The sequence below is a fragment of the Halichoeres trimaculatus genome, unplaced genomic scaffold (genome assembly GCF_033239565.1).
Source record: "Halichoeres trimaculatus isolate MK-OKI-2021-1 unplaced genomic scaffold, fHalTri1.1 fHalTri1_scaffold_15, whole genome shotgun sequence".
Lineage (NCBI taxonomy): Eukaryota > Metazoa > Chordata > Actinopteri > Labriformes > Labridae > Halichoeres > Halichoeres trimaculatus.
Genome location: NW_027437193.1, coordinates 28151409 through 28167408, shown reverse-complemented (window position 1 = coordinate 28167408; position 16000 = coordinate 28151409). Strand labels below are relative to the sequence as shown.

Below are 16000 nucleotides of genomic sequence, written 5' to 3'. Positions count from 1 at the left end.
CGTAACCTCACTCTTCATTTTATTGATAGACTCTCAAGTTTGAACAGACCACTGCAGAATAACTGCTGACTGTGGGTTGGAGTGAACGTTAGCACAGACAGATTAGCTCCCGTGTTAGCCTTTAGCTTGGGCTGTATCACTCTTTTGTTTAGCTTTCTTCTGCTCTTCTGTCCTTTTTCTGTCAGACAGTTAGGCTTCTGTGTCCACCATCACTACAAAATTAATTACAGAAATAATTTCAAGCAGAAAAAAACACATATATCTGTGTTTTATTTCTTCTCCCTGCTAATCTTCGTCAGCTTGTTGTCATAGAGACATACACGTGCCGTAAAACAAACCTGGAAGCTACGAAGCCAAGAAGTAGCAAATTTAAACAACCTGTAACCAGCAATATTTGCGCTGATAATCTCATTTTAAAGTGTGGATTACGATCAGGCATATATCTAGAAGGGAGACTCATTCGAGATCACTTTCAAACTCGTCACAGCCTTTTTCAAACTATGGTTTGGAAAAGTGAGCAAGACCTTGCATACCCATGTTATTAATAATGCCGTTTTTATAACAGATTTTTTTTTCAGCTTGTAAGCAAATAAAACCCGGGTCTCACCATGAACTTTGTCACAACCTCCCACCTGCTGTGTGGCCCCTTTATCTGGTCGACCTGCGGAATGCCAGCGCTTTGGCCCCAAGCCGACAGGAGGGAGGGGGAGAAGGAGAAGGTGGGGCAGCTTAACTGCGACAGCAACTCCGCGGTGGTTTTTGTCTGTGAGTCATCGCTGAAAGGGTTTAACTCTTCATTTACCGAGAAAAGGTTGATGGAATAAAACTGTGAAGTGTTCTGCTCCTTTTATGTTAAGTCCTACCTTTATGTTCATGTTTATTCATATGACAGGATGTGTCATATTGGTGCAGGTGTAATGCATTTTAAGAGAAAATAGTCCCACATGCTGGTGTTTTTGTATCAAGGAAGGAGAATGAGATGCTGATCTACTAAATAAAAGTTTCCTTATAATGATTTGTGCAGAAACAGATTATTAGATTCACTTTTCTGATGATCCATCGTTCACATAAACATATGACTCTGTCTGAGACCTGGCCCTTCAACTCAATACGGCTGCCTTCAGGCTTTTAAAGCTCCTTCCAGTCGATATGCTTTTACAGATCTCCGCTGGGTAACAGACAGCAAGGAGAACTATTTTTAAATCAGCGAGGTTTTTTAGTATTCCATATCATAGACCTGAATCATTTATATGGATTTTTTCGGACCGGCTCTTGCGTGTGCTGTGTGATGACGCGGTGGTCAGGTGTCGCCTCATATAACGAGGGGAGCTGTCCAAGTGCTGAAAACAGAAGAGAACAAGACCGCTTCAGAGGAGATGATAAACACCTTCACTGCTGTCTGAGCTTTACTGCCAAAGGTAAGACGCTGATTTAATGCAGGTGTGGAATATTATTCAGCACAGATGCACATCATTGAGTCTAAGAAAGCAGGATCCTTTGTTGTTGTTTTTTCACAAAGGCTTTATGCAGATTTTATCGCGCCATGTAACAATGGAGGTTATCGATGTAAGCAATCGCTCCATCGACTATTGGTGATTAAATGAGTCGCTGCTACACATGGATGACGAAGAATGATGTTTAAAACACTGATCTGTGTCATAAAAAATAAGGTCTCGGATGCTGAGGTTGCTCATAACAACGCGGGGAGTGACTCATCCAGTGATGTGAATGTGTCTCCTCACACGCAGCAGCGTTTTCAATCTGTGGAGCGGAACTCCTTGATAGCAAACAAATCCCGGATTAAAACCGACACGCGCGCATTGACGCTGGTGTCTCTTCAGTGGGTTTAATCTTAAATAGTCTGCACTGGGTAGAGACTGAGTTTTCGTGGGGTTGTGCCATTGTGTTTCTTCAGTTACATGTTGTTCTCTCTCCCTTCGCAGGTAATACATAGCCTATAATGCTGCATTTCCACCACAAGTTGCCCGCGGGGGGAGCCCTGGTCCTGCTCGCCTTCCTCCTCCATGGATGCTCCCTGCAGGCTGCGTCTCTCCCCCGCCGCTACAGACTCCGAGGCGGGGAGAGTGAGGGGCAGCCGGCCTCCTACCCACCCAGCTCCGACATGATGAAAGCCCTGGAGTACATCGAAAACCTGAAGCAGCGGAACGGGGGCCGACCTGAACCCGCGGATTACGACGAAGTAGAAAAGTTCAGGGTCCTGCTCCAGCTCGCGTCGCAGCAGGACGAGGCTCCCGGGGACCGCCAGCCTGCCCCCGCCGCGCAGCAGAGGCAGGACATTACCGCTGAGCAGCTGATGAAAGCCCTGCTCAGGTCTCTGCAGGACCAAGCCGGGAGGGATGCAAAGCTCAGCCCCGCGTCAGCGCCCAGGAACGACAGACGCACGCACAGGCATCGCACCAAAGACAAGGAAGTCCCCGAAAGCGCGCCGGCTGACTACGGCAACTTCCCCAGACCCCACAAGAAGTATCCGCTCATGTTTGAGGATGAGGAGAACACGGACGCCTCCAAGAGGGCCACGGAGGACCTGGATGAGCAGTACACTCCTCAGAGTCTGGCCAATTTGCGCTCCATCTTTGAGGAGCTCGGGAGGATGCCCTCCGTCGGTGGCCAGAAGAGAGACGTGTTCGGGGATGAAGATGAGGAAGAAGACGAGGGGATCAGCCTGAGGAACCCTGCCTATGAGGACGTTGCCGGGGGAGAGGAGTGGGTCCCTGTGGAGGAAAGAGAGGAGACCGAGGAGGTGGAGAACGGGAGTCATGAAGAGATGGACAGGGCGCTTGGAGAGCAGGAGGAGGCAGAAAGAGAGGAGATGCAGCGCAGGGCAAACCAGGACCAGGAGGAGGCTGATGATGACACCAAACTCGTGGATTACTACCTGCTGAAGGTCCTGGAGATGAGCGACCAGACCCAGAAGAGGGACAAGACCGGAGAGCAGAGGAAGAGGCTCATCCGCCCCTCCATCGTGGACCCCCGCACGGTGAAAGAGCTGCTGGACCTCTCCTTGAAACTCCACGTCCCTCCGCAGGACCTCATCGATATGCTGCTCACACAGGAGCTCAGGAAGCTCCACCGTGACTCCCACACCCCAGGTCGCTTCACCACTGGCCAGACCCCAAAGATCCGGTACTACAGCCGCAGACTGCCGCTCAAGAGCAAGCCTGCCAACGAGGACATGGACAGGGAGGATTTTTTGGATATCATCGGCGTGGAGACGATCAGTAACGAGTACCCTGTGGTGCAAAGACCCCTGAAGACCCCCGTGGATAGGATCTCCGCCGCGTCAAGCCCGGCAGTAAATTCAGGTCCGATTAAAATCCCTCCTCCATCCGGACGCAGGGAGAACCTCTTTTTATCCGAGCTCAACAAAATGCCCCTGAAGCGCCAGGCGGCTGCTGCTGCTGACGACGAAGACGACGATGATGGAGATGTAGAAGACGAAGTGACCACCTACCTGGCGGCGAAAATCCTCACAGAGTACCCGAACCCAATCGCCAAGCGGGACACGCAGGCGCAGCTGAAGGGCCAGTTCCCCTACGAGCTGTACGAGCGGGCTCTGAAGGACTACCTGGGACAAGCGGATGCTGAGAAGAGGCCGGTAGCCAAGAGGGAGACCGAGGTGGCCACGGAGGAGAAGGTAAACCCCACAGAGATGCAAGGGAAAGAGGAGGTACCCGCCAAGACGTCCGCTCCACAGACCGTGAAAAATGAAGAGGAGGAGATGAAGGAGCACCGTGAGAAAACAGTGGCTGGGATGTAGCCTTGCAGGAGAAATCAGAACATAGTGTTTATACTGTCTCAAAAATAAAGTTTGGTGGACGTGATCTAGTTTACAAATTTCTATCATAGAGTTATAGCTTATACAAATGTCATCCTTATAAAAATGAACACTTAAAAAGTCCCTACTTGCTGCAAGAACATTATAGAAATATTAAAGGTGCAATCAATAAAGAAAAAGACATCCTCAGAACACTTTGATTGGATGTTAACCTGTCTTTGTCTTCAAATTGCCTATGAATGCATTGATTAAATCACAATATCACTATGAAAACCGAAGTTATTAAAGTTTTGTGACGATGTTACAGGTTTGTTTACATTAATGTTGTTTGTAAACAGCGGAAACGGGCCTATATTTTCAACTATAATCACCTGAGTATTGGTAAAGCTACTTATTTTCATCTATCTATTTAATGACATGTGTGATTATATCTGTTGATTATCATACAGACCAGGCCTGTAAACTCAAGTATGCAGTATAACGGCAGGAGAAGTACAGGAAAAGATGGGAGTTGTTGGTATGGCAGAGATGAGGTGTTGTTGTGGCTCTTGATATATTCAGGGTTAGTGGATTTAATGTTATTATTAAGGATAATTATTTCCAAGTCTAAACAGCAGACCGTTGCCTGCCTTCCAACCCTTTCATACTGCAAAGCTCTGTAACGTTGGCCTACCAGTGGTTGTGCTATGTATGCTCATTTTTAAACCATTTTGTACATGTTCAATAATGTGTGATGAATCACAGATGAATAAAGCATCAGCTGTATTATTTTTCTTCTTGCTGAGTTGTGTTGCCTTATTAAAAAAGCACTGTACACAAACACCATGCTTGGTTTCAAATAGGAGAAAGTGGTGGAAACAGAGGGAATGATGGGGGATTAAATTAATGTCCCTGGTTTTTGAGATGTCTGGTGACATTAGTTTCTCATATAACAAATAAAAATGCTTACTCAAAGGTAAAATGCTTATCAAAATACATATATTAATCAAAAGACTCAACATCATACATTGCACATTATAAAAGTAATGATGTTCAAACCCACACTGGAAACATGTTTAAAAAAAAAAGAAAGAAAAAGAAAAGAAAAGAAAAAAAGGCAAATACATCAGTAAAAGTAACAAAAAGTCAAAACATACAGGAAATTTACCTCAGAGTGAGCTGTCTGATAGTGTAAAATCCTATTCCTGGATTTATAAAGCATTCATTTTTAATGTGTTTTTTTTGTATTTCAAACAATAAATCTGTAGTGTTCTAAGAAAGAAATCATCAACTTTCAATATATATTTACACGAGTTTTAAATAAAACACATTTACAGATTTAACTCTTACAAATCTAAAATTATTTCATTAAAAAAAAAATCATTTATCATTCCCTGAATTTCTATTACTACTTCATCAAATTTAATACAGCAATCAGTGTATATATTGAATGCACAACTACAAACATTAGACATACTCACAAGGCAGAAAGCAAACAGACTTTAAATAGTTCTTTCAGTAGTATCAAAGTTAATTCTCATCTTCTTTTCAGAAACTCCTTTGACTCATCAAAAGTTTGACTTCCGGATTCCATGCTGTTATTTTTGTTCCCTTTTTCCACCACATGAGGTTAAAACGCTGGTTTGCTCATATACTCCTCCATAGTCTAGAAGAATGCAGAAAAAAGGGTAAAAAATAGCGTGTAAGCCTGTTAAAAATGTTTAATAACACCATTAATCATCATAGGCAGGCACACATCACCTGCTATTGAATGCTGAGCACACCAACACAAGGTACGTGACTAACACAAGCACAACATCTAACCTGTCTGTCCATATTCACGGTCATCCAAACAGCTCCACCTCATACCACTCACTGCTGTCATCCTGAAGCGATAATAGTCAAAGTCAAAATGAATGAGGGGGCTAAGCTGCACACAGTCCAAGTCTAGATTTAAAAGTGTTAGTCAGCCCTGTTCCGAAGCACAAAACAACAAACACCAGAGCGTACCACCCAGAGCCAAGGACCTACAGAGGGAGGGGGCACAGGGGGAGGAGGCCAGCCAAACCCTCAAAACTTACACCGTGGTCCAGGGAAATCTATTTCTCACTTGCATCAAGAGGGCATAATGCGAGAGAAACACACACAAGAGGGGGAAGAAAAAGCAGCACAGACACAAGTCTAGACAGAGCAGAAGCAACAGCTAATAATCACAAGCCTATCAGCTACGAGGAGGAAAGGCACACCAGGGACTCAGCAGCACCACTGTTAATTGAACTCACGACACTTACTACTTGGAACCACACTAAAGTGCTTTTCATTCTAACATTTCCAACCCTCTTAGAAACCCACAGAAAGATTATAAAAAGGATATTTTCATAATCAACTGCAAACTAGATTGAAGCACTATTTAGATCACACCACAGAGATAAAAAGCCACGCCTTGTGTTGTGTGTGTCATGTCGTACACATGTCTCACCTCCTGTAACATGTCCGAGGCTTCGATGCAGCGGTTCACCGTCTGTTTGGAGGTTTCCTGAACCTCTCCACCCATCAGAAACTCATCCAGGATAAAATAGGCCTTCTCAAAGTTAAAGATTATGTCCAGCTCACACACCTGGGGGAGTTATGATAGGGATTATTGAGATTTTCTTTAACATAAGACACTTAAAAAAAAAAAAAAGTGTGTTGACTAATTTTCACTGATATGGAAATAAACTCCACAGCTGAGTTGAGTGGTTATTTTCCTTTTTTATTCTGAATGGCACTTTTAGTAGTGTATCAGTACTGATCAGTCTTAACATTATGACCACATGCTACATGTATACAGATCCCCTTCTCATTAGTTCAAGGCCATACCAGCCCTGACCTGATAAAACTACACCTCTAAAGGTGCAAGTTTGTATTCGGAAACATGTTGGCAGACGGTCCTTAAAGCCCTGTAAATTACAATGTGTGGTCTTGGTGGATCAGACTTTGTTTCCTACAGTATAGAGAACAGAGAGGTAGATGATAGCGTGTCTATAAACACTGGTAAATAATCACAGGAAGTGTGGATTTGGTTCCCTCAAGCAACTTTTCCAGCCATAGTCCGCATTTGTCCATGATGTGCGAGGTACGTGGCAGAACTCCATCATGCATGATGAGGAATGATTCATTTCTCTGTTATTTTCAAGATCTACCTGGGAAGCTTCAAAGATCGACCGGTCGATCGCGATCGACAAGTTGGCGACCTCTGTTCTAGAACATCTGATGATTGATTGGATTGAGATCAAGGGGATAGGAAAAACGTTCAAAGCTATAGAATAAGTAATGTCTCAGGCTACCTTCATAGCTGCAGTTTTGGAGATGCTCTGACCAAGTTGTCTGGCCATCGCAGTTCGGTTCTTTGCTAAGTTGATAACATCCGCACTCTTGTGCATTTTTCCTGCTTCCTCAACTTAAACAACAAAATGCTTCTAATCTGTCCTATCCAAGTGACCACGGAAATCCATAGTCACTTTACCAATCAGTGATCAGCGTGTTATGACTGACTGGTGTATATTATAATGTCAACATTCAAACTTTCTTAATTTGTACCCAAAGGACTGTGTACTAAGCAACAAAGAGAAAAAATTACAGATTTATGTGTAATACAGGCTAGACGCCTGATTTCTCTTTGCTGGAAAGATGTCAAGAGCCCCTCAGTTGAGCACTGGCTGAAAGAACTATCAGCGTGCCTTGTCTTTGAAAAGTTAACATACGCAGGTAAAAAGAAATCAGACAAATTTAAAGAGATTTGGAACCCCTTTCTTGCATCCTTAGGGAACTGTAAAATTTAGAAGTTTTGGTAATGTGACGGTGATATGTCATTAACTTTTGGATTATTTTACAGTTTGATGGATCTATGTTTCGTTATCATGTTTAATGTATTTTTTAAACTTGTAAAAACCCAATAAATACATGTTCATAAAAAACATTCAAACTTTATTACTTCAAATGAGTCTGAACCTTTTTCTTCTTGAATAAAAAGAATTGTTTCGTTCACATGTTTCTGAGTGTGATCTGGAAGTCAATTGGTTTAAACAAAGATGGTAAAATTACTGTAATCTGAATAGCACTTAGAGGCGATTTCTTTTCTAACAAAAACAGATGTTGAATTTAAAAGAGGTCACTAATTGCAGAGGATGTGCAGTTCCTGCTTTTGTGGAAATATTTATCGTACCAAATGTTTAAAATTGCAGAGGAGGATGACTTTGTGGCGTTGTGCTAGCTTTTTATTATCTGGCCTCTGGTTTTTCCCACCAATAAAATTAATTGCCATGACAAACTTGAGGCTAAAGCTTAATGTAAAATAAAAAAAGAAGTGAAAACACAGTGTATACATTGCCAAAGTATTTGTCCAGCAGCTCCACGTAGCGATGAATGACCTCCAGTGCTAACAGCTCATTCTCCTGGTTCTCGATGGCCAAGCAGAAATATAAACTGGCATACCTGAAGGTGACACAGCGTTTTTAGGCTTCAATGGACATTTGAGAAGTCATAAATAAGACAGTCAGAGGCATCATTATAAGAAGAAGAACAACTGGTGGTCATGCTGCTCAGGAAGTAGATAAATAATCCAACATGCGGGGGCGGCACCCACCTCTTGTAAATAATCTTCAGGTCTTTCCAGTGCAGGAAGTTACAGGAGCGAGGTTGCCGTGACAACACCATGGAGGTCATGTCCCTAATGATCTTCTTCTTCTCACGTTCTGACATGGGCGTGAACCACTTCTGCAGACGCAGCTTCCCCTGGCGACTGAAGAGCAGCAGGAAGCGCATCTGACAGCACAGACACACAGCAGGGTCAGAGTGGCGACTGTGATACATGCATTAGGCCAGACAAACCACGCACGCAAGCAGATATAGACGTTAACTGCCCTCTAACATGCACAGAGGGTCAAACAAGTGGTTATGGCTGTAAAGGTTCATTAAAGAGTAACTTCAGCAGGCGGACAGAAATGTGAAGGTCAGAAACAACAGAGCAAGGGGCAGTTTGGAGTTTCCTCGCCAACTTTCAGGAGTTGGGTTACGGATGTTTACAGAACGTCCTTCCTAGACTTGGGAATAGATTTGGCTTTGTGTTAAAGAAGCCATTTGTTTTGCCCTTGCTAATTTGGTCATGCACTGTTTCCTTTAAGTCTTCCTTTTATTGTTGATTCAAGGACTAAAAGGATTCTCAATAGATGGACACATCTTTTATGGAGTGTGTCCTGATGTGGTTTAACAGTCCTGAAATAGAGGGTGCTTTTGTGACATCTTTGAGTGAGATTCTCTTCTCTTGTCTTGTCTTTGGTCTATAGAAGCAGAAGTCAGTAAAGAGGTCAATCTGCATCCCAAAGCACTGTTGTAATCGAAATAACAAATAAACAAATAAAACGAAACAAAGGAGAGGTAATGCTTTCATTGCTTAAAGATGCCTGGAGGAGGATCTGTTTTAATTGCACTCCCTCGCCACCTTCTGGCCCGGAGTCTCACACACACTGTCGCAAATTACTTTTAGCCAGGCGTGTGTTTGTTTAGGAATTAAATGGAGATTGGATCAAAAAAAAAATGTCTTTGTTCAAGACAACTTTTTACTGGATATGACACGCCGAGGTAAGGTATTCATCAGTAGTTACATAACACTACGGTTTGAAATGTGACATCAGTACCAGCTATATGTAGTGCTATCGGCAGCCTGGTGCTCCGACGTATCTGTAGGCTAACCTGACAACAAGTAAACACTGTCAGTTTGTAAGTAGTTTAGCTGTCAATATTGAAACAAACAATTTAGCTCCTGTGTTAGCCTTTAGCTAAGGCTGTATCAGTCTCCCGTTTATCTTTCTTCTGCTCTGTCTTTTTTCTGTCTGACAGTTAGGCTCCTGTGTCCACCATCACTACAAAATTAATCACAGAAATCATTTTCAGGAGAGAAAACTCAGTACCAAACTTCAACAGCCAGCGTGGTGTTGTCATAGAGACCTAGATGTGCTGTAACTGAATTCAGTACTGCTCGACCCAATCGGGAAGCCAAGAAGTAGCATGTTGAAATAACCTGTAACCTTTGATATTGGCACTAATAATCTTATGTCAAAGTGTGGATTACAATTAAGCATACATCTAGATGGGAGACTTTTGCAAGATCACTTAGAAACCTCTCACAGCCCCTTTAATGTTGAAGCAATGAAAGGTGGTTCAAACTGGATGGCTGTTTACAGACTTGCATCAGTTTTTAGATAAAATTACGGATTACAGTGTTGATATTTGGTGCTAAGGATAATGGAATTGTACTATACAATTCTGAATGACAATAATAGTAAACTTGCACTCCTCTTGCAAAGGACAAATACAATGAATTAAATTTTAGCCTAAGAATTTAATATTAATCAACTGTATGAAATTCTAACAGAGTGTCAGAGTTAAACTAGTTAGAAAAAAAAAAGTACATGAAAAATATACATTGTTGAATATTCTAAAATCACTTGCGCCCTGGCGCACCATTCAAATTTTACCAAAATAACAATAGGCTCAAAACGACTGAATATACAGGTATTTCTAGGCGTGTGTCCCCTGAGTCAGCTCCAGGCAAATTGATATGAAAAGCGTCAAACTGCCACCAGGGCAGGACTCGACGCAAAGTGACGAAACCTGTTCCACTGAGGTGGACCAGCTTCAGGAAATGCACACCTTACTTCCGACAGCCTCAAATACATTGACACTCATAATAAAAACCAACGATAAAAATAAGAAACACAAACAGCAACCTTTTTGTGAGGATAAGACTTAACAGGTGTGTAACAGGAAGTGGTGTACAGGTGTACGTAAAGCCTCTCTAGCAACCTGAAAGCCACAACAGGTGCAACAGGTGAACAGCTGCATGTACTTTGACGCTATCTTACGCATGTAAAATCAACACTTACCATTTTGGAGCTGCACCAGAGCTATAAAAACATTTAAATAAATAAAAAATAAAGCACTTTAACCCTCACAGGGGGTCAACTGGTCCTGCTATACACATTATCCACCCGTCGTCGCTTTCAGCCAGTGTGAAAGTTAGTAAACTCCGCCCCTCCTGGCTGCCAGGGGAGCGGTGCCTGCAGGACGCGTCACCAAACGTCACAACCATCTGGATTGGCTGCTGTGGATGCTTGCTGCAGGAATGCGCTCAGCGAGCAGCCCATCACAACCTGGAGAGAAACACCACGTGACCAGTACAATAGAAGTAATGAATGAGCGCATACAAGTTTAACTTGTGGCATCTGACTGTCAGGCTGAGCGTTTTTTTTTGTGTGTGTTATTCCATGTAGCGTCAGCAGAGAGCAGTAAGTGTTCCCTCTTCCTCTCCTGCTCTGTGTTTTTTTTTCCGTAAGACTGACTTCTGTAAGAGTGGTTTCAAGAGCTCAGGCTGAGGCACTTCATGGGATTGATTTCCATTTGGAGACATGTCTATGTACAGAAATACAGTTTGGTTTCTGAATGGAATTCACCACTACACAAGGTATGTAAAAACTTTTAAGTCCTAACTTTGGAGCTTACTTATAGACTAAAAGAGTCTGCTGGAAGCTTCTTTGTGTGGATGCTTGAGTTTGTATAAGGCTGATTGATTAAATATTGTATTTTTTCATGTACCTTAGGATTGTTTAACACAGGGAAATAAACAGACTGATCACTGAATGGCACTCACCACAACACAAACTAGCCTTTATAGACACTCACAATAGTCCCATTGACAGTTTCTTGTGGACAAAGCTTACCTAACCTGCTTGCACTGAAGCTTACATTCAAAGAAATAAGTCTCAGATCTATTATTGATTGATTTTCTATGTGTGGCTATAGGAAGGGATATGAGGTGGCAGCTAAAGACTTCGATCCCCAACATCTGAATGTATCTGTCGTTGGGAGGTCTTTTATGATCACAGGAGCAAATAGTGGAATTGGCAAAGCAACAGCCATGGCTGTAGCAAAGAGAGGTAAGTCTTGGAAATGTTATTAAATGAGTATTATATAAGGATAAGTGTTTAACGGTTTGTTTTCAGGTGGGACAGTCCACATGGTGTGCAGGAATAGAGACAGAGCAGAGGAGGCAAGGGAGGACATCATCTATGAGTCTGGAAATACAGTGAGTGTTGTTCTGCCTCACCGTGACTAAACGGTAAAATAAAAGGATTAATCCCATGATTCGTGTTATGAGAGAAGCTGATGCTTATCTTGTTATTTTTTTTAGGAAGTCTACGTCCATATTGTAGACTTGTCAGAGACACGCAAAGTCTGGGAGTTTGCAAAGGACTTTGAGATGCAGTACTCATCCTTGAATGTGTTGGTAGGAGTCTGTTGTCTGCTTTACACTTCTTTTGCAAACTGATATTTAAGTCAGTGTTGAGTGTTTATGCTCTTTTCTGTCCAGATAAATAACGCAGGTTGCATCGTGCACAAAAGAGAGATGACTGCTGATGGACTGGAGAAGAACTTTGCAACAAACACGATGGGTGAGACGTCAGTCAGATGGTCCAAAAGTGTCACGCTGCTTCACCAAAAAAAAAAAAAAACATAACCACATTTATCTCCAACTCTGCAGGAGCGTACATACTCACCCAGACTCTTATACCACTTCTACAGAAGAGCCGTGATCCAAGAGTGGTATAAACACACACAAGCACGGATACACACAAACAAAATGCTCATCTGTTTTATGAGGACAGCAAAATAAAGCCCCTTCTGTTTACAGTGCTGCAGTGGCTGTTGTCTGAACACACTGGGTCTCTTTTCTCCCTGCATGTTAGATCACTGTGTCATCAGGAGGCATGCTGGTCCAGAAGCTCAGAGTCGATGACTTGCAGTCAGAGAAGGGGTACTTTGATGGTATCATGGTGTACGCTCAGAACAAGGTAGGAGATGACAATGTGGGTGATTTTATAAAGAGACAGTTAAGAAACAAATCCTCATTAATACGTCTCTACATTTCTTTAACACCTTTAGCTACTAATAATCATAATATATTATATAAAGATAGATTGCAGTATACAATTCAATATTTAAGGCATAAAAACTGCTACTTCCTCAACAATTATATTCTTATCCTGTAATGATCCTGTAATTTACTTGATATTAACATTGGCCATATTGAATTTTTTTCTAAACTCCATTTTTTAATCTTAGCTTCACCCTAATTAGTACATTAGCTGTGCACATAAACTGTGGTAAAGCTACTGTTGCTTATGCAAAAAATATGAATACTTTGGTAAAAAGTCTCTCAGAATATTGTGGTTAAATATAAAGTTTTTTTTTCCAGGATGACAGTAACGTGTTGTTTCTCCTCAGAGACAGCAGGTGGTGCTGACACAACAGTGGGCAAAAGCCAATCCACTCATTCACTTCTCTGTGATGCACCCAGGCTGGGTAAATACTCCAGGTACAGGATGGCTAAAAAAAAGATTAATGATGTTGTTGTTGTTTTCTTTAATCTTTAATTTATTTTATCAATAAAAAGAAGCCTTTAAGTGCACCAAGAGTTGCACAAATACTTTACAGCATAACTTTATGGCATTACAGTGGCAGTAATCCAGGTGATCCATGGTAATCCTATAGCAAGTGATTCAACTGCAAAACTATAAGAATGTGTGGAATGAGCAAAACAACACTTTCTAATAAAGTAAACAAATCACAGGCTCTGAACAGGTTGCACATTTATGAAGGAAATTGATGCAGGATGTTGCAAACATATTGTCTGATCAGTTTATTAAAAATACATCTAAAACTAAGCTCATAAGAAAAAGTACCAGGGGTGCACGATCACTTCTGGCCAGTCACCGATACCATTGACCTGCTGATACCGATTTGGGCCGATACCGATTTTTATTTTTTTTATTTTTTTAACTGACAGCATATACCTTCAATGTTCATTTCATTTAATTTTTTTCCACCACTTATCTGGGTCCTGGGCAGCAGTGCCATTAGCGAAGACAAATGACCCCTGTCCCCGGCCACTTCCACCAGCTCCTCCGGGGGGATACCAAGGCGTTCCCAGGTCAGAGATATAATCCCTCCGCTGTGTCCTGGGTCTGCCCTGGGGTCTCCTTCCAGTTGGACATGCTCAAAACACCTCCCAAAGAAGGCGTCCAGGAGGCATTCTCACCAGATGCCCGAACCACCTCATCTGGCTCCTCTCGATGCAGAGGAGCAGCGGCTCTACTCTAAGCCTCTCCTGGATGTCCGAGCTCTGAACCCTATCTTTAAGGCTGAGCCCAGACACCCTGCGGAGGAAACTCATTTCAGCCGCTTCTATCTGCAATCTTGTTCTTTTGGTTACAACCCACAGCTCGTGGCCATAGATGAGGGTTGGAACGTAGATTGACCAGTAAATTGAGAGCCTTGCCTTCTGGCTCAGCTCTCTCTTTGCCACAACAGATCGGTATAGTGTCCGCATCACTGCCAACGCCGCTCTGATCTGTCTGTCAATCTATCACTCCATTTTCCCCTCACTCGTGAACCACCCAAGATGATTCAACTCCTCCACTTGGGGCAAAGACTCTCTCCCGACCTGAAGTGGACAGTCCACCCTTTTCCAACTGAGAACCATGGCCTCAGACTTAGAGTTGCTGATCTTCAATGTTCCAATCTTATTTTATTGAAAATCATTGAACACTACTTGTGAAACAATAAAATCTTTATATTTTAACTTAAACAACCAATAAAGTGTCCTGAGTTTTAGGTCTCAGAGCAAAAAGCAACAATGGCTGTCAGACTTTCCTGGAAGTGTAAAAGACCAGTTTCATATGTAAGGATGGGCCGATCATCGATCCCCAAAAATTAAGGAAATCGGCACCAATCCAATCCATCGGTGCATGTCTAAAAAGTACGCTCATATAAATCAGGCTTCGGAGGTAAATGATTTGCAATTGCATTTTTTTTGCTGTCAGACAGATAAAACAAAGACTGTGTTTCTTCCTTTATAGCTCTTTTAATTATTTAGTTGTGCTATCTAGATTTTACTTTAAACTGTTCAAATTCTACCCTTTATTCTAATGTTGTAACCTGTGGAAAATGTGAATTTCCTGATTTAGGAAAAACCAAAAAAACAATGACAAAAAAAGGACCTTGGTTGACTCTGAAAGTCGATGTTAAAAACAAAACATTTCATTTCCTGAAATTTGTGTAGAAGTGTAATCAGAGGATGTCTTATCAGGACAAATAAGTGTCAACACATTTGAAATAAATGTCATTTTAAATGTTTTGTCCCTACTTGTTTCTCATTTTTAATGTGTTGGCAGTATTAACTCAACTTACCACATCTGTCATACCTTGTTTCCAGCTGTTGCTACATCCATGCCACAGTTCCACCACATGATGGGGGAGAGGCTGCGCAGTGTGGAGCAGGGAGCCGACACCGTGGTGTGGCTGGCTTTGTGTCGAGCTGCATCCAGATCACGCAGCGGGCAGTTCTTTGAAGGTGAGCAGTGTTAAGTTCCCACGTCTTCATCACCTGGCATTACCGGCTCTGACAGGCTGTTTGTGTTGCAGACCGTTGCCCCGTTCCCACCCACCTGCCTCTGGCCTGGACTCACAGTTCTCTTCAGGATGTGGAGAGCTTCATGAGTCAGCTGGAAACTTTGGCAGAAGACATTCTGTCACAACCTGAGGAAGAGCACAACGGTCCAATGACCTCTGCTGCACCTCAGTTTGTCTGAGAGGTGATGGAGAAACTGACGATTAAAGCAATTGTCTCAAAACACATCACAGGCTCTATGTGTAAGGTCTTGTAAACTTTCAGGTGTGTGTTGACAGGTTTGTGGATAAGTGTGATGACTGCAACATGTAGGACAACAATTTGCGTCATAAAATGTTCTATGGTTACTGCATGTAGAAACATGCCTTTGTGTCCATGAATAAACTGGATTCATTGGATGAGATTTAGTTCTCTGATCTTTGAATCACACACCAAGATTTGTTGTGAAATTTTGCCCTTTCAACTGCAAAACTTTCTGTGGATTTCAACACTTCTGCCCTTTGTGTTGGCACTGCTGAAGTCAACACCAATATGACTTAAAATGTGATTCTCAGAACTTTCAAAAGTCTAATCCAATGCCTGTAAAGTGAAAAAATGTCAACTGATCAAATACAAAAAGGAAAAATAAACAGTGTTTGGACTGAGATCTTTTTATACTGAAAACAGCATAAAAGCACAATGTTGCTATCCAGCAAAGCATTAGTGTGAAAAACTACAGA

The 16000-nt window shown here is 42.4% G+C and overlaps 3 protein-coding genes across 5 annotated transcripts; 2 read left to right on the top strand and 1 right to left on the bottom strand.

Annotated features, from left to right (window-relative positions):
- Nucleotides 1–1262: 1262 nt before the first annotated feature.
- scg2b (secretogranin II b) lies at nt 1263–4572 on the top strand. Of its 2 annotated transcripts, none has more exons than XM_074689487.1 (2): nt 1263–1418; nt 1944–4572. In XM_074689487.1, the coding sequence occupies exon 2, from the start codon at nt 1961–1963 to the stop codon at nt 3776–3778; it is 1818 nt and encodes a 605-aa protein (XP_074545588.1). In that variant the 5' UTR covers nt 1263–1418; nt 1944–1960; the 3' UTR covers nt 3779–4572. The 2 variants fall into 2 exon arrangements, with proteins under 2 accessions (XP_074545588.1, XP_074545589.1); XM_074689488.1 differs by lacking the exon at nt 1263–1418 and adding an exon at nt 1710–1840.
- A 316-nt stretch (nt 4573–4888) lies between these two features.
- On the bottom strand, nt 4889–10923 carry ap1s3b (adaptor related protein complex 1 subunit sigma 3b). Of its 2 annotated transcripts, XM_074689490.1 has the most exons (6): nt 10699–10923; nt 8400–8578; nt 8140–8248; nt 6255–6392; nt 5600–5661; nt 4889–5441 (listed from the first exon to the last, which is right to left on the bottom strand). In XM_074689490.1, the coding sequence occupies exons 1-5, from the start codon at nt 10699–10701 to the stop codon at nt 5620–5622; spliced, it is 471 nt and encodes a 156-aa protein (XP_074545591.1). In that variant the 5' UTR covers nt 10702–10923; the 3' UTR covers nt 4889–5441; nt 5600–5619. The 2 variants fall into 2 exon arrangements, with proteins under 2 accessions (XP_074545591.1, XP_074545592.1); XM_074689491.1 differs by lacking the exon at nt 5600–5661 and having other exon boundaries at nt 4902–5441; nt 10699–10913.
- A 21-nt stretch (nt 10924–10944) lies between these two features.
- LOC141804846 (dehydrogenase/reductase SDR family member 12-like) lies at nt 10945–15931 on the top strand. Its single transcript, XM_074689489.1, has 10 exons — nt 10945–11276; nt 11615–11748; nt 11815–11897; nt 12003–12098; nt 12183–12264; nt 12354–12415; nt 12559–12663; nt 13097–13187; nt 15087–15224; nt 15296–15931. The coding sequence occupies exons 1-10, from the start codon at nt 11221–11223 to the stop codon at nt 15460–15462; spliced, it is 1014 nt and encodes a 337-aa protein (XP_074545590.1). The 5' UTR covers nt 10945–11220; the 3' UTR covers nt 15463–15931.
- Nucleotides 15932–16000: the final 69 nt, after the last annotated feature.